This window comes from Dryobates pubescens, chromosome 33 (genome assembly GCF_014839835.1).
Source record: "Dryobates pubescens isolate bDryPub1 chromosome 33, bDryPub1.pri, whole genome shotgun sequence".
Classification (NCBI taxonomy): domain Eukaryota; kingdom Metazoa; phylum Chordata; class Aves; order Piciformes; family Picidae; genus Dryobates; species Dryobates pubescens.
Window position 1 is genome coordinate 4,987,777 of NC_071644.1, and position 25,265 is coordinate 5,013,041.

The 25,265-nt window shown below is 53.0% G+C and overlaps 1 protein-coding gene across 2 annotated transcripts in view; it reads left to right on the plus strand.

Annotated features, from left to right (window-relative positions):
- Positions 1-19,781: 19,781 nt before the first annotated feature.
- Positions 19,782-25,265, plus strand: part of CASZ1 (castor zinc finger 1) — an 88,473-nt gene continuing 82,989 nt past the window's right edge. For both annotated transcript variants that reach the window (XM_054175726.1, XM_054175728.1), the window contains exon 1: positions 19,782-19,912. In XM_054175726.1, coding sequence (XP_054031701.1) covers positions 19,864-19,912 — 49 coding nt within the window. In that variant the 5' untranslated portion in view covers positions 19,782-19,863. The remainder of the gene's footprint in view (positions 19,913-25,265) is intronic.

The following is a 25,265-nucleotide window of genomic DNA, read 5'->3' on the forward strand; positions in this document are numbered from 1 at the left end:
TGAGACCTCCCAGCTCATTTCACTTCTGTGTGGTGTTGGCTTATTCCCATAGCTGACAGAAGCAGAAGATGTGTTTTGAACCACTGCAAAACTTCCGTGTTTGGTGCACTTGGGAAGTCCTCTTTCCCATGTAGCCACCCTCTCAGAAGGTGTTTTAAGATCCTTTGCACTTTCTTATAGGCTGCTTACACTTCCCTGCACCTCAGTGAGCCAGAAGGGGCTCAAGGAGCTGGCCATAGGTTGGACACCCTCAATGTGCTGACAAGACTGGGACAGAGGCAGCTGAGACTGGTTATGACCCAGACTGTCATCTGTTTGTCAGTCCCATGTTGGCCAGGAATTAGTCATGCTCAGACTTTTTATGCCAGGTGAGGTGTGGGCCAGGCCAGATGTGTGACCATGTACCCAGACCCTGTGCCATAGCTCCTATGAGTGAGGCTCCTGCAGCTCTCAGAAGAGGGCTTCAGGGCTGGCAGTGCTGTGTATTCTCCTCTGTAGAGCCAAGCTCAGGGTGTGGGACTCTTGATTTGTGGAATTCCAGGTTTATTGTGGATACCAGAGTGACCAGGACAGTTCAGAAACTGGTATGGAACATCAGGCACCATACAAAGCTAAAGGAAGGCACAGCTCCTTCCCCATGAGAATAGCTGTCCCTGTCCCTGCTGTCAGAGCTGTCCCTTCACTGCTCATTTTGGCAGCGTGGGTGCCAATGTTTGACCTCTCCCTTGGCAGTTTAGGGGACACCATTATAATTCATAGACTCCTAGAATCAGTTAGGTTGGAAAAGACCTCTGAGATCAAGTTCTACCATAATTGTGTAGTTCTTGATAGTTGCATGGATCACCAGCTGTCTCACCATAGAGCTACAGGAAGGAAACTGAGGCATGGAGCTGAAGGTGCCTGAAGATGCTCTCAGAATTCCTGGAGTGACTCACTGATGGGTTATCCCACCTGGGGTTACACATCCCACAGGCTGCCAACACAGCCCATCAAATGAGACCAAGGGGAGCAGAAAGCAGTGACACCTCCTGCCCTGGCCTGTTGTGCCTTCGACTTGGCTTGCTGCCCTTCCTCTCCTCTTCCTCCCCTGGCACCCTTGGCTGGCAGCACGTGCCCTCAGCCCTGCCTCAGCAGCCCGAGCCGGCTCCTTTAAGGCAGGCACGCTGGGGAATTGCGCGTGGTGCCAGCCTTCGCTGCCAGTGCCTCTCCCGCTTCCCCCTCGGAAAGTTTCCTGCCCAATTGTTATGTGCGATCCGATCTGAAAGTTGCTCTCTAAGCTTCTTGTCACATTTTGACTTAATGAAGTGCAACTGGAGTGGGAATTGGGGTTCATCACGCCAGTCTCACTGCGCTCCCTTGTTGTCAGAAAACAGGGGCGGTTGGGGACCGTAATGCAACGCTGCAAGTCGTTATCATTCCGGTCAGTCTGTTTAACACAAAATTAAACAAAGAACTAATTAGTGCCTCATGAATTAATAAATGCGCAGTTGCCGGGTAGGAAGGGGAGGAAGGAAAAAAGGTTGTTGAAGGAAAGATACTGAAAAAGTCGAATTAGGATGTTGTGTCAAGGGGAAAAAAAAAAAATCTGAGTCCACTTTGGCAAAGAGTTTGGATCCACTGGTTTCCCTGGAATAAACTCCCCTCCTCCTCCTGCATCCTGCTTGCCTGCTCCACAGACGAGAGGGGGAGAGGCAGCCTTTCCATTCTTGAAAGGGCCTTATGAAAAAGATGGGGACAAACTTTTTAGCAGGGCCTGTTGCAGCAGGACGAGGAGTGGTAGTTAAACTAAGAGGGAAGATTCAGACTAAGTAGAAGGAAGGGATTTTTTACAGTGATGGTGTAGAGACTCTGGCCCACATTGCCCACAGAGGTGGGAGATGCCCCATCCCTGGAACCATCCCAGGTCGGATTGAGGGCTCTGAGCAACCTGCTACAGTTGAATATGGTCCCTCTTACTGCAGGAGAGTTGGACTAGATGACCTTCAAAAGTCTCTTCCAAACAAAACCAATTTATGATTCTATGACTCCTTCACAATGTTCCCCAGAAGCTGGAGCAGGGATCCACAGGCCAGTATCCAGATAACAAATATTTGTCCAAAGAACTTCATGCCCAGGTGTGGGAGCTGAGATGTTCAGGGTAGAAGCCCTTCCTTGGAAAGGAAGAAGGCTTCAAAGATGGTCATGGTGAGCAAATCTCCTCTCTTTGTCTGAATGCTGAGCAAGGAGTCAGCCTTGGATTCTTAAAGCAGAGGAGGGGGCTGGAGCAAGTGAAAGGGGAAGCCCCACAGAGGAGGTCAAGGAGGCAGGGATGAGGCAAGAGGTGGAGGAGGGAGGGTGGCAGTGGTAAGCAGGAAGAGGGGCAGGGTGAGGTTGCAGCCGTGGCTTCAGCGGTGGCCACACATTGCTCATTTTTCAGGAGGATCCATGGCTGTTGCAGTGGCAGTGTGTAATCTCACATTAACCACGTCCCAGCAGCTCCCCCCCTGCCCCTGCTCATTGCCCAGGCCGTGCCTGCCAGCCCCGCTCCCTGCATGGAGGCGTGTGGTGCCGGGCAGGGTGCAGGCTGGCAGAGTGGAGCTGGGCACGCAGGCTGTGCCCGACGCCCACCTGGCCGGCCAGCCCTGCAGGTGCTGTGCCGCGCTGCGAGCGAGCTCTGCTCTGGCGCATTGTCAGGCAGGGAAGCAGGCAGAGCTGGGGGAGGGAAGAGTCCATCCTTAAGAGGACATGTCAAGTACAATTAGCGTTATCTGTCTAAATATGTACTGGGAACACAGAATACAAGAGGAGGCCTGGCTGGCTTTAATGGAGACATATGCAAGGTCATATTGCCTCATACAATCCCCCAATCTGATTTGGGGATTACACATTCTAAGTAAATTGGCGTTATTCCTCTTGCATCATTGATAAGCTGTGGCCAAAAGAAGGAGAGTTAAAAAAAAAATAAAAAATTAAAAACTCAAACCCAAGAACTGACCATGCAGAGGGGTGAGGGAGGGGAGCCAGGAAGGCAGTTACAGGCAGAGAGCTTGGGAAAGGGGGGGAGAACAAAAGGGAGGGAGAGAAGAAAGAGCGTGACAGAATGGCAGAGAAAGCGATGGAAAGAGCAAGGAAGAAAGGGAGAACAAAGGGAAGGAAAAGGTGGGAGACAGGAGCAGAGAGATGGAAGGACAGAAGGTGCCAGGGTGGGAGAAGGACCTCGAGTGGGGAAGTTGTTACTCCAGCTGTCCCCTCTGCTATGTTAGCACCAGGATTTGGGTGGGAAAGGGAGAAGCCAGGCTGCTTATGCACCTTCCTTACCCAAGGGGCTCCCTGCACTCCATGTCCATCCATCCATCTGGGATATCTCACCAGCTCCTTCCTGCTCTGGATCCCAGCCAACACCAGGCAGCTATCTTTGGCACAGCATGCAGGCAGTGAGGGGTGTGAGTGGCAGGAGGAGGCCATCCGCACGCACAGGGTGCTGGGGCCCAGAAGCACAGGGGTGAGCCGCAGTGGCAGCAGAGTCCCCAGAGCCAAGTCCTTCTCACTTTTGCTCTCCAAGGGGCAGGATCTCTTCAAGGGCTGGGTCACAGCACACACTGCCACACCCCAGAGAGGGAGGCAGGTTGTGAGCCCATGCTTGGCATCGGGGCTCTTGGATTCAGCCACGGACTGGCTGTGCATGACCTCGGGCTGGTTTGTCATCTCACTGCCACATCTTGGGCAGCTGTGAGAGCTGTTTTGGCAGGGCTGCAAAACAGATTCTGCAGCATGGGCCAAGCACCCTTGCCGCTGCATGAAGCCACCCCATGCTCCCTGCCACCTTCCGGCCCTGGGAGAGGGAAGTCCCTGGCTGGCTGACTGTGGAGCAGTCCTCCCCCTCCTGCCAGCTCTCCTCCCACCCAGCCTGTGCAGGATAACCCCCTCCGGAAGTCTCACGGCACGGCTTTTATGCTCTGTCACATTTTTGGAACATATGGTTTTAAATAATTCAATTTACTTTTCATGTGTTTTGCTGTGACTTTTTTCCCCCTGTCCCTTTTCTCTTTTCTCCTTGCTCCCTGTATTCTCCAGGAAGGAAGATGCACAGATGAGTGGAGAAGGGGGTTCAGTGCCTTAGGGCCTTGTTTAGCACCCCGTCACCTCGTGCCCTCAGCATTAGCATGCTGGTGAACCTCTGGGCAAGAGGGGTCAGCAGAGGGAGTGGGAAGATTGAAAAGGGAAAAATTTGACATGGAGCAGAGGGCACCTTTGGATATGTGGGCAAAGTGTGGTGCAGACCAGCATGAGCTCTGTCTGTGGCACCTGGGAAGCAGGATTCAGGCCTGTGATTGCTGCTCTCTCTATGCTAAATTATTCCCAGCCCTCGTTAGGAGCTTCCTGCACAGTGAAAAGTGTCTCGTGGTGTGTATGGCGCTGCATGGTGCAGCCAGGAGCAGGAGAGCACTTTGTTCCTATGCTGAATGCCCCATGCTGGCCCTGCTTGCAGCTGGGTTCTCACCCAGTTTTTGTGAGTGTCAGTGCCTTGACTCCTGGTCAGGTGTCCCCTGTGCATTGACTGGCTTCTTTCTCTTCCTTCCCCAGGATGAAGTGAATTTAGAGCTAAAAGCGAGGCAAGAAACCAGGCCTTGAAGTCTCCGAAAGGTAGGAGAGACTTCAGACTGCAATGGGTATGTCACTACGCCCTCCTGGGTTCTCTTTTCCTCTGTGTGTCTCTCACACTTGATGGCCTGCTGGCTGGGGCTGTGTCTGCACTAGAACTTCTGGGATTGGACTGTTGTTAGTTACAAAGAGAGATGAGAACAGCGGAAGGTCTAATGCAGACATGGCCTCTGTATGTGTCCTAATCTCATCTTTGTCTTTGTACACCAGTTGTTCTGGGCACCTGGTTTTGTCACTGTGGGTTTTCCTCAATATTTTCTCTACTGCCTCTATCTTTACAGATAAAAAAGCGTGTAAGGGCTTTGGTGAGCAGGGTACTGCTTTATCTTTGTTCATGTGGGCTGGTGGGAGATGGATAAGGTCCTTTCACTGAATAGGATGCAGTCTCCATCTACTGTGAGGTTTTGCTGAGCTCAGTTCACATAATTTAAGGTGGTGATGTGCATGCTGTCCTCCTCCTCTGGCACATTTTCATCTGTTCAGAATACAGCACTGTGCTGGAAGCAGCTCTGTCTCTCCATCAGAATCCTGACTTCTCTGGGTTTTCCCTTCACCCAGACCCTCAGGGTCTGTGCTACTGCAAAAAAAAACCAAACCCACAAACAACCAAACAACAACTTCACAGTCTGCTATTGCTGCATGGCCATTTAGTCTGTGCCTGGTAAGAGTCAGAGGTCTAGAGCCCAGCTTTCTTAAAATCCTTGTTTTCATGTGTTGGGTAAGAGTCCCTGTGCCACCAGAGGTGCTGGTCACTGAGAAGCCCCTGCCAGACCAAGGTAGTTCCCACTGTCCTTGCCTGTTCCTCATGGCCCCAGGAGTACCATGGGGTGCCACGTGAGTCACCTGAGGGGTGCCCACTCTCTTTCTCATGTCTCTGTGTTCTACTCTCCCTCATGCCACCAAATCTCTCCTCTCCCACTGCTCTTCAGAGGTGCCTGGAGCACTGTGTTGTGTCTGTGCTCAGAGCATCCCTGCAGCAGTGGAGACCCGGGAGGCCCAGCTTCAGAGAGCTTATAGGCTGGGTCTGAGCGGTATTGGAGGGGCCCGGGCTGGCTGGGGTGGGAGGGGGCCCCAGGCCAGGCTGGGCAGTGTCAGAGGTGACCGGTGGAAGGCCAGTGTTATGTAAATACCGCTGCTGTAACATGGCAGACCTGAATGGCCCTGTGCCTCCATCCATCATTGCTGGGGAACAGAAGCCTCCCTGGGAGCATGGGGGGCCGGCAGTGCGGGGCATGCAGACACAGGCAGCATGTGCCCTACTCATAAACTGTTTGTTTTCTTTTTGTGTCTCTCGTTTTGGGGCACCCTGCCGAGAGCAACTTTCTGTTTTGTCCTTGTGACGTCTCCCCCAGCCTTCCCCCCACACGTCAGCCCTTCCTTTTCCTCCCTTCTTCCCCCAGTCCTTAAAAAAACTGGGGGGGGGGAAGGAGAGGGGGGTTAAAAAAGGGGGAAAAAAAGAAAGTGCCCGGTTCACATTGCGGCTTCTTTCTCTGACTTCAAAGGCTCCCCATCATTGTTTGGGATCGGCAGGCAGTGGCCCTGAAAACGTGATCACAGCCAGGCACAGTGTAGGTCACCACCGAGCGCCATGCTCCGAGCGCTGAAAGGAACAGGCAGATTCTTCCCTTTTCATGCTTCACAACCCTGGTTACAGTGCTCGGCCTCGCCCGCGCGCTCCTCACTGCGTGGCTATTCTTGCTCTTTTCTTCTCCTTTTCCTTCTGCCCTCCCTCTCCCTCTTTCTCTCAGGTCCTTCATGTCTCTGTCTGCTCACTCTCATTCTGCTCTCCTCTGTGCCCAGCATCACACACTTCTCGCAGTTTCTTCTCTTTCTTCTTTCCACTACTCTTCTTCCTCCCTCTCTCGTGCCTGGCACAGCTCTGCTACCCCTTCCCTCTCTCTCTCTCCTCTTTGTCACACTGTTCTGTGAATCACTGCTTTCTTTCTCCCTTTCCCCTCTCCTGCAGGTCAGGCTGGAGGTTGATTTCCTCACGCTCCCAATCCTTGTTCAGTAGCAGCCTTCCATTGACAGTGGTCCATGTTCCTGTCCGCCCCTGTGATATCTCACTCTCTGTGCCCTGAATTGCAGAGGTTCTGTAATCTCAGGATTAGCCCCAGACAGCCTGTGGTCCTGGTCTCCTGCAAGGTGCCAGCTGGTTGCTTTCATGTGCAATGGCCTCACTTCCCCAGAGTTTAGCACAGCCTGGTGTGGGGAGGTGCCTGCCAACAGGATCAGCTTCAAAAGGGACTCTCTGGCTTTGCTGGCTGCCTGCAGGGAGCTGGCCATAGGGTCAGCATTGGTCGTGAAGGCAGGCACTGACTTGCTGTGTATCCCAGGGGAACAGAGGAAACTTTGGAATCTAGTTGGTCTCCTGTGGAAGATGACACTGATGGTTGTGCTGGAGGGTGGAATGAGGGAGGGATAAGGCAAGAGGGCAGCAGGTCCATCAGTTTGACTGGGCATCCCAGAATACTTCTGCAGTGGATTTCATCTGGGGAGCATCACCTTGTTGTACTGAAATTTGGGCACATGTTTGGCTGCACAGGGAGCCAGTCAGATGGCAACTCCTCACCTGCAGAGTTACAGCCACACCAGCAGTTCTGGTCTGTGTGCAGCAGAGCAGCCCCTGGGACTCTGCACCCTCCAGCAGCCAGCTGGGCACAGCTGCCCTGTCCTCTGCCCCCGGAAGCGGCGCTCACGGTGCTCGTGCCTCTGGTGATTTGTGAGGTTGTTTTAGTGCCGAGGAGCCCACCAGGACTTGTCTCCTGCTAAATAGGCATATTAAGGGACAGTGCGGCAGGGGTTATAGAGTAATAATTTGTCCTAATGAGCTGGTGTCACGTTCTCCTGGGCCGAGCTGTGCGCGAGCAGGAGCCCTGGTAGGGAAGGGGCTGCACTGGCTGACCTGTCAGCCCAGGTTAATGAAGTACTGCGCTGCTTGGGGGGTCAGAGAGCAGCAGCTCAGCCAGCCTGCAGCAAGCAGGGGCGTGGAGGGGAAGGACAGGCTCTCCCCTGAGTTGAATGCTGCAGGGAAAGGCCTGTGCCCTGCAGGATGGAGAAGCAGGATGCACATTATGGCACTGGGATCTCGGTGCTGTGCTGGCGGGGTGAGTGCCACCACATCCTCATCAAACTGTCTGCAGGCAGAGATAGATCTGCTGTGGCTGGGGTTTGTCACGGGATGTCCTCTGGCCTTGCAGGTTGGCACATGTGAATGGAGGCTGAAAGAGTAAGAGAGAAGAGATCTCACCTCTTTTACAGGAGGTCCCAAGATAGGCATGGCTGAGCTCCCACATAGCCAGACCTAAAGAAAACTCCCTCATGACACTAGGGGACGTGCAGGCAAGTGCCCTGTGGGAAGTTCTCTCTATCCTTGTTTTTTCTCCTCCTCTTATGCTCCCCCATGGCTTACTGAGATCATTTGCTTTGCATGGCACCTCTAAGCCCAAGCAATTGCTTCCGTCGCTTCTGGGCAGCTGTGCAGCAAAGGCACAGTGAGCATTTTGCCAGTCCACAAGTGAACAAACAGTGTTAGGGAACAGGATGGCAGCAGGACATCCTGGGCAGGGCTCTGCATACTATGGGAGAGGGCAGGAGAAGCCAAGAAGGGGAAGTCCTGGCCCACCTGCTGCCTTGGGGATCCATGGCCTGGGGATCACACCAATCCTGTCCACGTTGGAGCAGCACAGTGCTTTGGGCCACACCAGTACCCTGGAGTGTACAACACAAGCCCTGTATACCATCTTCCTTCTCCTCCCACTCATCTTTCTTTGCTCCTTCCCTCCCCCTCCTCCCCCCCCCCCCCGCTTCTCTTTGCTTTCCTCTGTCTCCATCTCTCTTTCCCTTTCATCTACTCAGAAGGCTTTACTCCACTTCCTTGTCACCCTAATTGATTGCATTAACCTTTCAGCGTATTGGATTTCCCCAGCACCGTGCAGAGAGCACTGTGCAATATGCTTATAATCTGGGCTGTAATGGACAGGGAGCAGTCAACGAGCCCCTGCTCCAACAGGTTCTGCTGACAACTTCTTCTCGGGGAGGGGGAGAGGGAGCATGCTGGTGGGGACCTGCCCAGCACAGCCATCCTGCAGTCTGTGCAGAGCCAGCCATGCTCCCCAGTGAGCAGGGTGGTGGTCTTGGCTTGTGAGAGGGTCCTTGAAAAGGATCCAGCTCAGGAAGGAGGGGGTAGATGTCCTATTTGACCCTATTCCTGAAATTTGCCCTAGTGTCTGAGCCCCCCACTCCTCTGCCTGCTCTGTCTACCCTTTATTTCCAGCTGCTCAATACTAAATTAATGTAAGCTTTACATTTAGGCACTTGTTGCTGGTGGCAGGATGAGAAGACAATATCCTGGGTTCTTCACGTTTTCACACCAGGCTTGCCTTTGCCTTTGCCTTTCATTTGGGTGTATGAGAATGTAAGGGAGGTGGACAGTTTCTGGGGTTTCAAAGACAGGAGTGTAGGAATACTGTGTTCATGGGGAAGAGAGCGCCAGGGTGCTGAGAGATCAGGAGACAGAAGCCCAGAACTATATCTTAGGATTGTTTCAGATCAATTCTGGTGTCTCATTCCTCCCAGGATGGTGGAGTTGTGATTTCAGCACCTTGTAAGGTGCTGCAGAGTCTGCAGGAGGGCTGTGGGGAGATGCAGCAGTGTTATCTCTGCTCATTGTGCAAGGATGGAGAGTGTCTGTGGAGAGGCAGTGAAGCCACACAGCCAAGTGTCACTGCTCACACTGCGTGTGGCAGGAAATAAACCCACACGATCAGGGGCAAGAGCAGGCAAGTCCGGCATCCTGCTGGTGGTCAGGGCCAGAGCCCAGAGATGCTTTGGAATTCATTTCTTTTCAAGAGCAGCAGTGATGGTTCTGCCATGATCTTCTGATGATGGTGCCCATCTTTAAGCAGCCTAATCTGGGCTTCAGTGCAGCTTAGTGCTTGGAGCATTGATTTGAGTTTTGCTTAAGCCAAAGTCATTTAAGCACATATTCTTTGTTTTGTTTTGTTCACTTGCTTTGTTCAACATGGACCATAGGATGAGACCTAGGCCCTTGAGAAACCCTTTTATAGTTCTCTTTAAAAAATATTTAGTGCACAGTGGGTCTTCATTTATGGTTGTGGCTCACAGTGTGAAAAACTACCTCTGGTGCTAAGCCACATCCCTCAGTATCACATCTGTGCATCTTTTAAACATCTCCAGTGTTCGATAACCCTTTCAGGGAAGAAGTTTCTTCTAATATCCAACCTAAATTTAGTTCTCCTGGTGCAACTTGAGGCCATTTCCTCTTGTCCTATCACTTGCCACTAGGGAGAAGAGACCAAAAGACTTGATGATCTTGAAGGTCTTTTCCAACCAGAACAATTCTGATTCTATGCATAGCAATAGGGGAAGGGTTTCTCATCATTTCATAGGTCTTCAGCTCAAGAGATACATCTTGTTAAGAGCAGAGTGATTCCTGCCCTTTAGAAGGTGGCCCTGGGGACATTTAGAAACTGTAAGTTCCTGAGCACACCAGGAGGAGGGGACGAGGCTGTATGGCAAAAGGTAAAGGTAAATCCCCAGTCTGTCTTTTTTCCCAGGAAGAAAAGAGAAATGACAGGAGCCAGAGAGGGGGAAAAAACTTTATTCCAGGTAATCATCCCGAAAAATGGGAGACTCCTTACAAAGCAAGAGGTAGCTGACGGGAGGGCCATTATTTTAGGTTAAGTAGAGAGGAAATAGGAGCAGGAAGCAAAGGATGATAAATTTGAAACAAGCAAGAGAGAAAGAGAGTGAGCGAGAGCAGCACCTCCTAAATGGAAGAGTAAACAGGCACTGCGAGGCATTAACTTAATTGATTGTTCTGCAACAGGCTGAACGCTGTGTTATTCTGTCGCCGTGGCAACAACCCAAAAAAATTGTCAGCCTGTTTGGATGAAGTGAAGCGAAACATTCTCTAATTTGCGGTGATCCGGGTGTTTGTTTTCCTTCCGAAGAGGCGAGGGCTCTATTGATCTATTGTTTGCACAGAGGGTTTTTTTGGATGGTGATATGGGGGAAGCAGGAGGCTGGGATGTGCTCTGGAGCAGGTGAGGCAATGGGGGGCTTTGCTGTGGCCCCCCTCGGGCTGCCTTTGCAGGGTGGCGCCACGAATCCAGCAATTCAAGCGGTAGGAACTGTCCCAAGGAAGCTTGAGGACAGGGGAGAGAGTTTGGCTGTGATGAGCTTGTGCCAATGCTACTGCTTTGGTCCTTGCTGTTCTTGTCCCTTTGGGCTCTTGTGGCTGTTTCTGTGTGGCAGCCTCTGGTGTTAGGTGAGGACAGCTACAACTGCCTTGGGGACAAGAGCAGCTCTGCCCCCCCCCAGATCCTTTCTCAGATCCATTTAGTGTGTGCAGACCTGTGCCTGTGCACTCCCTGTGCTCATGGGGCCATATCACTGCACAGCCAGTTAAGAGGAGTCATGTTTGAGTTGTACCCCAGGACCACAGCTGAGGATGCCCACCTTGAGCTCTCATTACAGCAACAGAGAGAAGAAATCCCTGAGCAAAGGACAGGGGATTTTGTCACTTGGGATAGGGGAGCAAGCTGCACCAAGGGGACAGGAGATGGGGACAGCCTCCATGGGATGGTGCGGAGGGTGGATTGCTGTAGGCACAGCTTGGGGCGATGTGGGTGGGAAGAGGCACCACAAGTTGTGCAGTGCCTTGTGCACCTCCTCAGCTGCGTCTGGCCATGCACAGCCCTGGGGGCCAGGAAGGAGCTCCTGGGGATGCCACTTGCTGTCAGCACATGCTTGGTTTCAGAGTGAAATGTCGCTGTGGTGCTTGCTTCAGCTGGAGAATGTTCAGGCAGAATGGGAAAGCCCAGGAGACTCAGAAGCAAGCCCATGTGGCCAAGGGTGAGCAGCAAGGCCTTGGGCCAGAGACTGATGCCAGGAGATGGGTGCTGTGGCAGTGGAGGGAAAAAGGGAAAAGATGCCTTACAGATCTGCAGCAGTGGGAACAGGCAAGGATGGCTCAGAGCCAGTGGGAGGGAGAGTGGCAGAAGTGGCTCTGGGCCAGCAAAGGAGGCAGGGAGGGCTTCCTGGTAACAGAGGATCAGTTAAGAGGGACAGGCTCCTGACCTGCCTTGTGCACAGCCCTCCATGGAGAGTTCACCCTCCTGTTTGAGGTTTTCTGCACTCCCACAGCCTTCAGGCACTCTGGTGGGGAGCCCTGTGTTCCCCATCCAGGCAGATCACCCTCATCTCTCCTCAGCAGTGTCCCAGCCCAAGCACAGACAGTCCAGCTGCTGCACAGGGGCTGTCTGGTGGAGCCTGCAGATCTCAGGAAGGGCTGTAGAATAGGTTGGAGTGGGACTTTGTGGGGTGTGCAGGGGCAGAACACCACAGTGTGTCCCTGCACTCTTCTGGCTTTCCTGCTCCTTTCTCTGTTGTCTTGTTTGTTGTTTTGGGTTTTTTCCCCTCCTCTGTTCATCCTGGTTGTGCTTTCTCACCATTTCCCCCTTCCCTCTCTCTCTCCCTTTCCTCTATTTTGCTTTCTCCATCTGTTTTTTAACTCTTCTGCTCTGTTGCCTGTTCTGACAGTGAGGTTGTGGGTGGGGATAATGTCGCTGGCGGGTGAGCCATGTCCCTAGGCACTGTGTCCTGCTTGGGGATCTGTCGCCGTGCTCCCGGTGGGTGTGCATGGGTGGCACCGAGGGCAGGTGAGAGAGGAGCACTTCATGTCTCCAGGGAGAAGGCTAAGCTGCCAGTGAAAGTTTGGTGGTTATTGGTGTCAGGAGAAGCTAAATAACCCTGTAACTGGTATGAAGGTGAATTCATGGTCTGGTGAGCACTGAAAATACGAGAGGGCTCTGAGACAGGCAAAGTGCGGAGAGGGGAATACAGCTCGCCTGTGGCTCAGGGCAGTGCTGTGTCTCCAGAGCTGTGCAGGGATGTGTGCTGGTGCCACCCTGAGCAGCAGCCAGGTCACACCACTTTCTGAGGGGCCAGCCAAGACCAGGGGCTGCTTGGTACTTCAGGTTTGGAGAGAAATGAGGTGTGCAGACATTAAGAGGGCAGAAAAGCCTACAGAGAAGGTACACACACACCTCACATACAGTCCTCTGCCATCCACATCGGCTCGCAGTCAAGTCAAATCCTTCCCTGGTTAAGTACACTCCAGTCAGGCAGCACAGGCAGATCTGTCCCAGCATATCTTGAATGTCTGTGTAGTTACCTGCTGTGAGCAGGAGAAGAGTTGCAGGAAATCTCTTCTCCTTCCAGCTGGGAGAGGCTGATGCCTGGGAGTACCAGGAGATGCACAGAGAGGAAAACCCCTTCAGCTTTCACCTGGTGCTGGTAATTGCCTTGCGCCGAATCCCAAGAACAGGGGAATTGCATCTGAGGCTCAGCCAGTGGTGATTTAGTGTTAGATGTTTGCAGAGGAGACTTTGATTAATTCGTAGTAAAATCAAGGAGCACTTGGGTGCCAGCACCACATTCCAGGGTGAGCTGGTGACCAAGGTGCACGCTGGGCGGGCTGCCAGGTGCCTGAGCAATCCCCGCGGAGGTGGCAGCGCCATCCAACCCGCAGCCTCTCCCTTGCTTGGGCTTCTTAATTATTAATTTATTTTTCTCCCTTCCTTGGCAAAAAAATAGTATTTGGTAACAACCTCAAATTGCAAAATGCTGATGATTTGGAGAATGTGTCACAGAAGCTCCAGGGTGATAAAGGGGAGATGAATGCCAGCCAACAATCCGGCTCAGCCAGTTTGCCTATTTATTAAAGAAAAAGCCCAGATCATTAACTTTTTTGTTGTTGTTCTGTTTGTGGGCAACTCCCTGTTGGCAACTTTCGGGCGCCCAGTAAATTAAACCGAGTATCGGCCTGGTTCAGGGCAGCCTGAACAGCAGTCAGAGCTGTGAAATGCGTTACAAACCGGCTTCATTTATGTTAGAGCATGAATAAACCCTTCAGGATACCATCTAAAAAGTGCTCTCTGGCTTAAAAGTGGTGTTGGAAAATCCTCACTTGCTGCCTTTTGGAGGGTCAGGTATTGTAAGTGGAGAGCTGAGCTTCACTTCTCCTCCCACTGCTTGTTCACACAGTTAATTGCCCCTTGACACGTTGCTGTGCCATGTTGGTCCCCGGAGAAGCAGAGCTGAAAGAGAGCATCTGTAGGCACAGGCTTTGTTGGTTCCCCATTTGCCTGCTTGGTTTGGTTGTTGAATAAAGAACAGTTCAGGGATGGGCTTGCTGCCTGGTGCCTCTGTGAACTCACAGAGTTCCCGGTGCTATCAGGGAAGGGTGATCACGTCCCCCTCCTCTGGAACATCCCACGTGTTCACTGGAGTAGCGCTTCAAGCTAAATCAGTTTGCTGAGGGCTCCAGCTTCCCTTAATTCAGTGTCAGGACTGGGCTTGCATGGCTATTATTCAAGGAGCTTTATCAGAAGCACAAAGCTAGCATCTGCCCTCCTGCTTCCCTCTGGGCATCACCAGCTCTCCTGCCCTGGGTTTGGCACACAGAGACTCAAGGGACTGCCTCACAGAGCCCATTTGCAGGCAAAACTCGTTTCAGCTCCTAGAGAGTCTTGGCTGTTACAGTGGCTGGAGGAGCATGGTGGCTTGTCACTAGTCCCTGGCAGAGCAGCACAGAGGTGCAGAGAACCAGCTAGAACTGAGGACCTCATCTGGGAAAAGGGAACAAATATGTTGAGATGTCTGACTTCTCCCCTTTCCTTTTTCAGGCCAGCTGAGTTGTACCTAGGGCTGGGTTTTAGTCTCAGCAGATGTCCAAGCTCCTTCCGTCAGAGGCAGCCACCTTCTTCCCTAGGCCTAGTTCTTGTCCCTCCACAACCATTTCTGTGGTGAAGCCTGCCCAGACCCATGCTCACGTGGGTGCTGATGGGAGGAGAAGGGTATTTTTCAAGGTTTCTGCTAGGTTTTTTTCTTCTGAAACACAAGGATGTGCAATTTTTTTAGTTTCAATTTAGCATTGGAGAATTTTATAATTTAGTAATTAAAATCTCTGATAGGCTTTAGAAATTGCAGCTAATTGAATTTAATGGGAAGATGATTTTCAATTTTATTTGATTACCCAGACCCCTGGCATTGGTATTTATGGGAAAAAAATGGGAAATGTGCTGTGTGGGCTAAGATGGCATAATTGAATTAGGGCTAATCGGATTTCTTCGTCATGAATTTCACTATAATTTTCCTATAATTTTCCATTAGATATCTAGTTTACAAATATTCACAAAGAAATGAAGCTCTTTCGGAATGGAGATTGCTGGCTAACAGGATTACAGGGACGATAGCTCGGCACTGCCAGCCTGGGCTCCTTCAGTAATGCAATCGCTGCGTCTGCCTCACACTTACCGCCCGCCGCTGCTCCCCACACCCCTCCGGCCCACTGCCAGGGCCCCCGAGGGGCTGCCGCCACTCTTCCGAGGGGTCTTGGCTGCCTCTCCCCGCCAGTGTCCGTGGTCAGTGCACACGCATGGCCCTGCTGGTGCCGTGCCGGTGTGTGTGCTGTGCTTGCTCAGGCACTGGCTGCGTGGCACCATATCCCCTGTGTCAGCAGCAGCGATGCTCAGGCAGCCTCGTTGCACAAGCAGGGCCAGCCCACGCGGCCACGGGCGTGCTGCATCATGGGCATCTCTCTGCATATGCTCGTCCTAGTGCCTCATGCACAAGGGGATGCTTTGCCTTCCTTCCTTTGCTGTGCTGGGGATGTTACCATCACATCCCAGAGGAGGGGTCACAGTCAGGCCCCACTGGATGCAGTCCAGGGTTTTCTCTCTTGGCTCTTGCTGCCTGTTCACCTCTGTTGCTTGCTGGGCTTGCAGGTCGAAAAGCGTTGTCTGCCTGCTGGTGCGACCCAGCCCATTTCAGGACACAGTTGCTGGGGGAGAAAGTCATGACCCTGGGGCATAAGTAGAGTAGCAGCACCTCTCTACCCAGAGCCACTTGCCATCTCATGGTAGCAGGTCTTCTACATCTGTTCAGATCAAGACAATCTCTGCTAAGACACCTATGATAATCCAGCCCTGCCCACATCACACCAGTGTGCTGCAGCAGCCATATACAGCACCTCCTGTCTTGGTATAGTTGTGTGTGAACATGAGTGTATGTGTGAGCGCACATGACATGTGCTTGTATTTTTGTTTGTGTCCAAGCATGTCTGTGCAAGAACACAAGCTGGCTGGCAGCTCCTCTAGACAGGAATCGCCTTATTTTTGACATGCAGGAATGGGTCTTGCCCAGCCTGGCACCTGTCCTTGGGCAGCAGTTTCCTGAGGAGTCTAGAAGCCGTCTCAGTGCCTGGTGTGCCGAGCTGGCACTTGGGGGCTTTGTGGGGGCAGTGCTGGGCTGGCTCAGAGTAGCATTTGTTGGTTTTGCAAGCTCTTTCGTGCCAGGTACCTTTCTTGCTGGATGCTATGCCTGGGTAGGAATATCCCCTGGCCTCCTCACCCTGAAATCCCCAGGCTATGCTTTTAATCGCTGTAGTAAATTGTAACTAATTGTTAGTGCATTCAAACCCCTGCCACTCCTTCCCCCAAAGTCTTTCTGGGCCCCTGTGGAGCAGGAGGACAGGCAGTTTATGTTCACTGCCCTATGGCCCACAGCTGGGACAGTCATTCCCTCTGGGCAGTGGTCAAGGGATGAGCAGCATTTGTTTTCCAGCAGATGCTGAAAGCTGTGGAGTGTCTGGAAGAGCATCAGCTACATGGTAGGGAGCTGGTGTTAAACTGTTTGACTAATGCCAAGAACCAGTAAATGGCAGAAGTGATCCTGGCAGAGCCCCACCCAGCACCCTGGGACTCGGCACAGCCGCTTTGGCAATGCTCTCTGGGCACCATGTGCCAATAATGTGATTGAAACTGAATTGAAGAGGAAGAAGAGAAAGAGAAGGAAAGGGAAAGAAAGCACGGATTGTCTGCTCCTGCCGCCCAGGCCCTGAGGCCTCTGGGCGCCTCCCTTGACGAAACAGAAATCAAACAAAATTACAGAAATAGGGCAAGAGCATTTGCCTAATAGACTCCCCAAGCAGGAGCAGGAGGAGGAGCACAGCGCTGCCAGATCTCCAACCTGCAATCTGAGAGCCAGCGCCCTGAGCCCACATGAATCCAGAGCACAGCCCCAGGCCCCAGGGTCAGCTCCAGCTAAGGAGGGAGAAACTGCCAAGAAAATGGGCTAAGCATAAAAAACAAAGGTAGAAGAGGCACAAAAATGGGGATGTCCCACATATCAGCATGACTCACCCCCTGCTCAGCCCTGGCACACCGTCTGCGGGGAAAGCATTAAACTGTAATAATAATAATAAATTAATCATCCTTCCCCCTCCCATTGCACTTTTCATCTGAGGATCTCTGAGCACCTGGCAAACATTAATTACCGAGCAGTCCTGTTGCCCCTGGGAGGGTGGGAAGGGACAAGGAGAGCTCTCTTCACCTGCCGTGAAAGGGCAGCTGGGAGCAGCCAGGGTGGCAGCACAGTTCAGAGCAGGCTGAGGGGTGCTGCTTTCCCTCGAGTGCTCCTGGGGAACAGGGGGTCCCAGAGCCACTTTGTGCCACCGCACGGTCAGAGGCAGTCTTTGCTTGGAGAGGATCCATACCCTGGAGGGATGGGGGAAGAAGGAGAGATGGCTGCTTTAAGGGGGTCTCCAGAGGAGCAGAAGGCTCCACAGCCTCTCAGAGAGGAAAGAACAAACTTTTCTTGGGTAAGAGGCAAAGGAGAGGGAGTATGGGGAAATAAAACCTGATCCTGTGACTGGAGATGGCTGAGATAGGAAATCAGGCCTTGCCGTTGCGTCAGCTGCAGGGCGTGGACTTCACCTGAAAAAACACCTTGGCGAGTTGCTCCTGCGAGGAGGAGTGGGAGGGACAGTGGGAAGTCTGCGGAGGGGATCCTGCGGGTGTGTTTAGGTTCTGTGTGTGGGTTCATGTGTGTCACGGTGTATGGAGATGTGTGTATTTGAATGTGAGCGAGCACAGAGTATCATTTTCGTGGTCAGAGTGCATATGCATGTTGTGTGTGCGTGCTGGGTTGGGAGGGGTGGGGAACATTTGTATACTGATGTGTGAACGTGCTCAGCTTGGTGCATGTAGAAGAACAGGTATGTTTAAAGGGTCTGTGTATGCTCAGTGACACAACCCTGTGACACTGTGTGTTCCCCCTCAAAGGTGCAGCTGTGGCTGCTCTCTTGGGGAACAGCAGCAGTGAGCAGAACTCCCACTGCTTAAATATTAAGTTCAGAGGAGAAGTGAAAATGGAGAAATCCGGGTGACACAAGATGCAGTGAACTTACAGGACCTGTTAGCAACCTCACACCTGGAAAGCAGCCCTGGGTCCAAACTGAGCTGTTACAAAGCGGCACAGACATTTCTGGTGCTGTCCATCATTTCTTGGGGTAGGATATTCCCTGGCAGGTGCTGTAGTGTCTGACTCAGGCATAAGGACCAGGGCAGGCTCTGGTGAGGATTGTAGGTGATGGTGATTGGGCTGGGGTGTGTGTTGGGGCCAAGTGAAATGCAGACAAGGCAGGGTTTTGAAGGCAGTACTGGGTGACAGTGCTGGTTGGAACCAATGGCATCAGGAATCAGCAGGGAATCAGCAGGGGAAGTCGTGTGATGCTGATAATGTTCTGTTGTTGCACCAGGTGGGAAGGAGAGCCCTGTGCAGGGCTCAGCTCAGGAGCACTGCCTGGCTGGGGTCCTGGTGACTGGGTAACCCCTGAGCAGGGCACACATGCCTCCTGCCTGGCATGACTGTCCTCATTCTGCTCCCTGGCCTGAAGGGTCCCCAAGTAGCTCCATTTCACTAGACTTTGTTTAGATTTTTTTTTTTCCTGGGAGAAGCCAGAATACCTGTGGTTTTCACAAATGACTCCCCCTCTCTCCCCTTCCTTCTCCCTGCCCTCTGGCCTGGCACTGCCTCCATGATTCTACATATGCAAATGCAGTACTGGTCGAGATGATTAGTTACAGTTGCAGCATTGGCTCTCTGGGCTCAGGGTACTCTTTGGGTGCAGCGTGTCCTGCTGCATGGAGCCAAAGAGACCTGGGCTCCTTCCAGCCCTGTGCCTAACCTGTCTGGCCACTTTTGGCGAGTCACTTCCCTGGCTAGTGCCTCAGTTTCCCCATCTGAGCAGTGGGGTAATGATGCTGGCCTCCTTTGAAAAGCACATTAAGTTCTGCTTATAAAAAGGATTTAAAAGGTGGTGAGTTCATGGACTGCTCCTCAGCCCCGGTTAGGAGCCCCGCTCTGCCAAAATCCACGGAGCCAAATGTGGTGTGTTCACAAAAACAGCCTACAACCTGCTCAAAATACCTATTTAATCAGGTAAATAATCTGCTCGTTTGTTTTAAAGAAAGAGGCTTATATCTATGTTTACCCAACACGCCTCTTAGAACCTCCCTCGCATTCTTTGCTACTTAGGAAAATAAAGCAACAAAAAATGAGGAAATTCGCTGCAGAAGAAAAAACCCACCCCCGGCGTGGGCCAAGCGGCGCTGGCTTCCTGCGGGCATTGGGCAAGATGCTGTAACCCCCAGGGTTGTGACACCAGCCCGGCCACGAGCACCCAGCGCTGCGGCCCCTCCGCCCACGGCCACGGGCACCCCGCGAGCCCCGCCAGGCGCTGCCCGTGCCCGAGGGCTGTGGGTTCTGCCCATCCCAGTCCCCGGGGCACCGACGCGACTCGCTGGTGCTCCCCGCAGCCCCCCGCGGTTTGCCGGTTTCCCTTCGCCTGCTCCGAGGCTCCCGCAGCCCCGTAGGGGGTCTCGCTGTCCCCGCCGGCGGAGCGGCCGCGGGCAGGTGGAGGCGGAGGCCGACGACGATGGGCGCGAGGGCACTACGGCCGCCTCAGGGGGCCGGTTCCTGTGGGCCGTCAGCCTGCGGCCCTGCGCACCCCGACTGCGGGGCTTCCTGGCGCCCCTTTCCCGGCCGGGCCGGGCTCGCCGCCGGGAGCAGGGGGAGCCGCGCTGCAAGGTCGGACCAACCTCCGGGGCCGCCCAGGCCCGACCCGGCCCGGTCCGGCCCGCTGCGGGTCCGGTCCCGCACCTGCCCCTGGCGGCGGGCCCGGCGCGGAGGCGTGTCCCGGCCGCCAGTCACCGCCTCCCGCCGCGGCCGGTGCCCGCCCCTGGCCCCGCTGCCAAAGTGACTCGGGGAGGACCGGCACGGCAATGACATCAGTGCTTTAAACAACTTGTTATTCGGGAGCAATCAGCTGCAATTAGGTATTAATTAAGTATTATGAAAGTTGATTATTTAAGTGAATTCGGCTTTCGTCTCTCCGACTATGGTAAGTACAGCACAATTGTCCTTTTCCTACCCCCTGCCCCCCGCCCGCCGCTCGGCAGAGCCCCCGGCCGGTGCCGGTGTCCCCGGTGCGGAGCGGTGCAGAGCTCTCTTTGCACCGGCCGCTCCACCGCTCGTCTCGTCCCCTCCGCCGCCGCGGGGCCGGCTGCTGTCGGCAGGTTCCCCGGGACCCGGTGTCCGGGTCCGCCGCTGTCGCCGCCCCGAAACTTTTCCCGTTGCCGAGGCGGGTGCGGGGCGGTGCAAGGGGCTCCTGGGCCGGGTCGGGCCGGACCGAGCCGGGCGCGGCACCAGGTGCTGCCGGGGGCTCGCAGACTCTTTCACTTTTCTTTCACTTGTTTCACGGAAGTTGGCTTCCTCTCCTGCCGCCGCTCCGGCCCCTCTCTCCCCCGTCCCGGTGAGGTGAGCCGGGGGGCTCTGCTTCGCCGGGTCGGTGCAGGCAGCGCGGCGGGCAGGGCCGGGCCGGGCCGGGACTGCGGGCGGGGAGAGGCGCGAGCTGGCCGGGAGAGGATGCGGAGGGGAAGTTTAGGCGGGGGGTCTGAAATGGTTCTTTCGCCTTCGTATTTGTTGTGAGTTTTGTGGGTTGTTTTCTCTTTTATTTCTTTCCCCTTCGGAGCTCCGGCAGCTCGCTGGTGAAGGTTGCCTGTCAGGTTCCGTGCTGGCTAAATGAAAAGGAATTTAATTTATTTGGGACAAGGCAGTGTCGGATGAAGAGGCTGCTTATTACTCTTAATGAGTATTTCTTCCTTTTTTTTTTTTTTTTTTGTTTTCCCAACCTGGGCATATCTGGGATGGGTTTGTTTTTGTCCTTCCATGTGAGGTGTATGAGACCTCCCCACCCCTTCATATCTGGCAGGGAGGAGGACGGTGGCCAGGCTGGGGCAATGTTTTGGTTTTAGATTACAGGCCCCAGAGTGGGGCTGGGTGTGTTTCTGGTTGTAAGTTTTTGTGGTGCGTCCACTGGTTTTTGATCAGGTATCAGGATGGGGAGCAAGGTCTGGCCTGGGTGTGGTGGTGGACAGGGCTCCATCCGGCTGGGGCATGATTGTAGCTGAGGTGCAGCTCTGGGGCTCACTGTACTTGGTGGGTTTCCAGCCCTTGGCCAGGCTGGGGCAAGGTCTTGTTTAGATTTCACCAAGTAGGCAGATTTGGAGTTCACTAGGAATCCCTTGGGCCATGGCACCTCCCTCTTTGGGACCTGATCCCATCACTTTGGCCTGGTACCTGCTAACACAACCATACCTGCTTCTCCAAAATGGTGTAAACCATTCTCTCCCGTTTCAAAACTAAATGGCAGCGATGGGCCAAACAGGCCTGCGCTGGCGATCTGCCACGGTCCACGTAATTCCTGCGGAGCCGATGTGTACGTGTGTGTGTGTCTTGTTTTTTTTAATAAGGAGTAAGATGGTAATAAACTGGTTGATGATTGACTGGGCCTGAACTATGTACTCTGATATTTTGATTGAGAGGATAATTTTGTCGTCATTTATTTCATTTCTTTATTTAATTCTACCATTGATAGCAGGAACTGAGCGTCTCAGGAGCTGCTTCCCCTGGTGATTGTGCCAGGCCAGCTCTGGTTGGGTCCAGCTGTCAGCATGTGGCTGCTGCCTCCCTTCTAGATCAAGGAGCTGGGAGGCTGCGTGGGCAGCCCAGGAGTTAAGGATGTGGTGAAACTGCAGGAGGGCAAATGCTTTAATGAATAATAAACAGTGATTTACCCCTGATCTCCATCTCCAGGACCTGTGGTAGCCCAGAGGTGGGATCTGCTGCCCGGGTGTTGCCGGCTGGGCTTGGCCCAGGGCAGGTGAGGCTGTGCCCCTGCCCTTGCCCCTCCTGGGCCAGCAGTGCCCTCTGCTGACAGGAGCTCTGCCCTATGGCCAGTGGGCCCCTGCCCCTGCCTGGCCCATCAGCCCAAAAAGGGTCCAGAAAAGCAAGATCGTCTCACCCAAAAGAGGCCCTTCTTCTTCCTGGATGTGTTGTAGGTGCTCAGCCTTCCAGCTGCTGTACCTGGGTAACACATGGGGTTTGGTGCTCCAGTATGGGAACCCCAGGATGCAGTAAGCCATGGAAATGAGGATCTGGGAGATCTGTTTAAGTCAGCATTACAGTCTGTGTGTGGGTGAACCCGTCTTGTCATGATCTCGGGGCAGAGACCTGCCCCATAATCACCACCTCTAAACCTTATCTACTTGGGCCAGCTTATCTCCCTCAGTCGCTGCCTCTTGAATTCTCTCCAAGCCCTGCAGCGCTGGCTTCCCGGAGGCAGTGCCCCAGGGCTGCTCACACGAGCCGCCAGCTGGCAGAGGCAGGTCTGGAGGGGTTTCTTTCCCAGAGGGAACTCGGTATGTGGGGTCTGACAGTCTGCTCTTGCCGAGGGCTTTCTCAGCTCAGTCAATCCTTGCATGGACCTTCTAGGGCCAGAAGCATTCAGAGAGTGTAGGGACTGGAAAGGAATTCATGATCTGAGTCCATCCGCCTGGAATCGTGGCAAGATGTTCCCTACATGTGACTTTCTGCAAGTCTGGTTGTAAATATCTTGAGTGACTGAGCACCTGTCACTTCCTTTGGGAAGCTCTTCCCCAGTGTAATTATCCTTGGTATGAGATTACAGGAACTGATCTCAGAACGAGGACCAAGTAACCTATGGTAAATGGGTGGAGAAACACCCAATTTTCCACTCAAAGGGTCATTTTGTGACCTTGTTTTGTCACATCCCTGTTGTTTGAAACACCCAGTGGACAAGAGCACCTCTGGGCTGATGCCAACTCTGTACAGATTTTTGGAGAGAGATTGACTCAGTCAAGGTTGGTACCATTCCTCTGCTGAGCTCGTGGTCTGCAGAAGGTTGACAGGCACTTTTTTTGGCTGTTCAGGTCATTTCCCATAGTCTTATGAGATGCCTGTTGAGTGGAAAGCATTCAAGTCTACCTAGTGAAGGCTCTTCCTTGGAAGAAGGATTTACCCAGGCAGGGATTAACCTTCTCATCATGGTGTTAAGCAGGGCCCAGCTATTACTAGAAGAGCATGCTTCAAAGCCTGTTGAAGCCCATAGGAGTGTTTCTACTACTTTGGTGCTATAAAACAGTAACTCACAGAAAGACCAGAAAATGGATCCCTGAGATGATAAACTTCTGTTTCTTCACCTCTACCCTGTCTGCTGGGTCATGTTCCTTCTAGATCTGCTACTGACAGAGTAGGGTCTACTAATGGGTGCAGGCATTGTGTCCTTCTGCAGTGAACAGTGTCCAAGATGGGGAGAGGCAGCATATGCTGAAATGACTCTGAGTGCTCCGGATAGCTCGGTTGGAAGGGATCAAATATTTAATACATAGCTCCTGTATCAGCAGTTTCTCTTTCTGTTTTCCTATTTGTTCTTCCTCTCTGAGCCCTCCTTGCTGCTGTTGGAAAGAACTATCTGAGTGAGGAATCTTTTTCAGAGCTTTCGCTTGTAGAGCCTTGTCTGTCCCACTCCTCAGGCTGCCAGAGTGCTTGGCTGTCCTCACAGTGAAAGCCTTTGTGGCCACTTTGACTCTCCCCCATTGCATCAAATCACACCCCTAGGCTGCTCTGTAGCCTACAATTTAGGTTACCCTCTGAAAAGTTGGTTGAAAGTATCTGGAAAGTAATGGAAAGCTCTGTGGGAGGTGAAGACAACCGTTGCTTGTGCCGCATCTCCCACCTCCAGCCAGGCTCCTTCCCTCCCTCCCAGGGTTTGAAGACGTGGCTGTTCCCAGGGTTTGAGAGCTCAGGTGCCACCCAGGGCTCAGCTCCCAGAAGTGCTGACATCGCAGAGGCCATGCTGGCCAATCCAGCCGGGGATGGGGAGAACCAACATCCTCGTCCTCAGCTGCACTTTGCAAAGCAAAGAGGGGGCAGAGGAAGCTTGGCTGGGAGCAGGGGAGGGGCAGAACCTACAGCCAAAAGTCCCACGCGGCACCATCTCCTCCCCTCCGGTTCAGCGCGGACTGGATCAATTTGGACGTCTTCAGCAATAAAAAATGCCGATGTCGTCCTAATTCACCAGGCCCCGAGATGACAGCAAATTTACATTTTTTAATTAAACTAGCAGCCAGTTTTTATGAGAGGGGGCTGGGTTATGCAAATCAAATGGTTGTGTACGAAAGATTAGGAGAGTTTGGGAATAAATTCCACAAATGCTAATAAAAAAAAAAGAGAGAAAATGAGAGGGGGGAGAGGGAGAGGGACATTGTTCCATTAGCCCCTTTTAGACTGATTTCCCTAGGGAGAAAGCAATGGGGGGTGAGAGATGGAGGCAGCTTTCAGAGACAGGTAAAATCCATTTTGAGGATTGAGAGCCCCTTGGACCAGGACATTGTTGCTCCCTTATTCTTTTCCCATGGTACACAGGGGAGACAGAAGCAGTGACATCAGTAGCAAAAGGAAAACTTGCTAGCTCCTAATTCCCATTCCAAGTGACTGCAACCTGGCTAAGACACAGAGGGGTGCACAGGGCTCAGCTGCTGGAGGGACACAGCAGGGTCAAGAAACAGTCCAGGTCACAATGATGTCCCAGGAGGATGGACCTGGCAGGATGACAAGATAGGCAAAGCCCAGCCTCTGGTCGTGAGTGAGTTCTGAAAGGGCTACCAAGAGCTACTGCAGGTGGGAACTGCAGGGAGTGCTACCCCTGGGCTTCTCCCTGCTTTTGTGCACTTTTTACTGGGGGAACTCTTAATCCCTGGCAGGAGCTTGCTGGCTGGGTAGACATTAATACACCAATGGTTGGTGCAGGACTAGGCAGCTGCTCCATGTGAGCACAGGCTTTATCTACGGATCAGGGTGTGTTTTGAAGAGGGATGCCACTGCTCTTCCCTTGCCCAAACTGTAGCCCCTTGTTGCCCATCTCCAGGGCCTTCAGTGGCTGAGTCCAGCTGTTAACTTCTCTTGCTGGTGCATTAACCTGGTAATCCTCCCCTCTTTCTCAAGAGCCTTCCCATCTTCCTTCATGCGGGGATTCCAGAAAATAAAACAATTTGTCTTGCTTTTCCCAGAGCAAACAGTTACAGTGAAACAAAAACATACACTTCACTTGTGTAAAATATGTTCTTGTTTAAATTTCCCAAAGAATTCTGAGTTCTCATTGCGTTTGGAAGTTAGGTGTGGTGGCCAGGTACCAAAGCCATTGTTTGCTCTGCCATGGAGAAACACAACCAGAAAATTTCTGGAGGCTGGGAAACTGCTTAAAGCTTCCAGTCCTAAGGCAGTTTCATGCTCTGAATAAAAGCTGAACAACCCGTGTAGGTTGGCAAGAGACAGCAAGGGGTGGAGAGGAGGAGATGCAAGGAAAAAGAATGAGAAGACAAGAGTCACTGGGT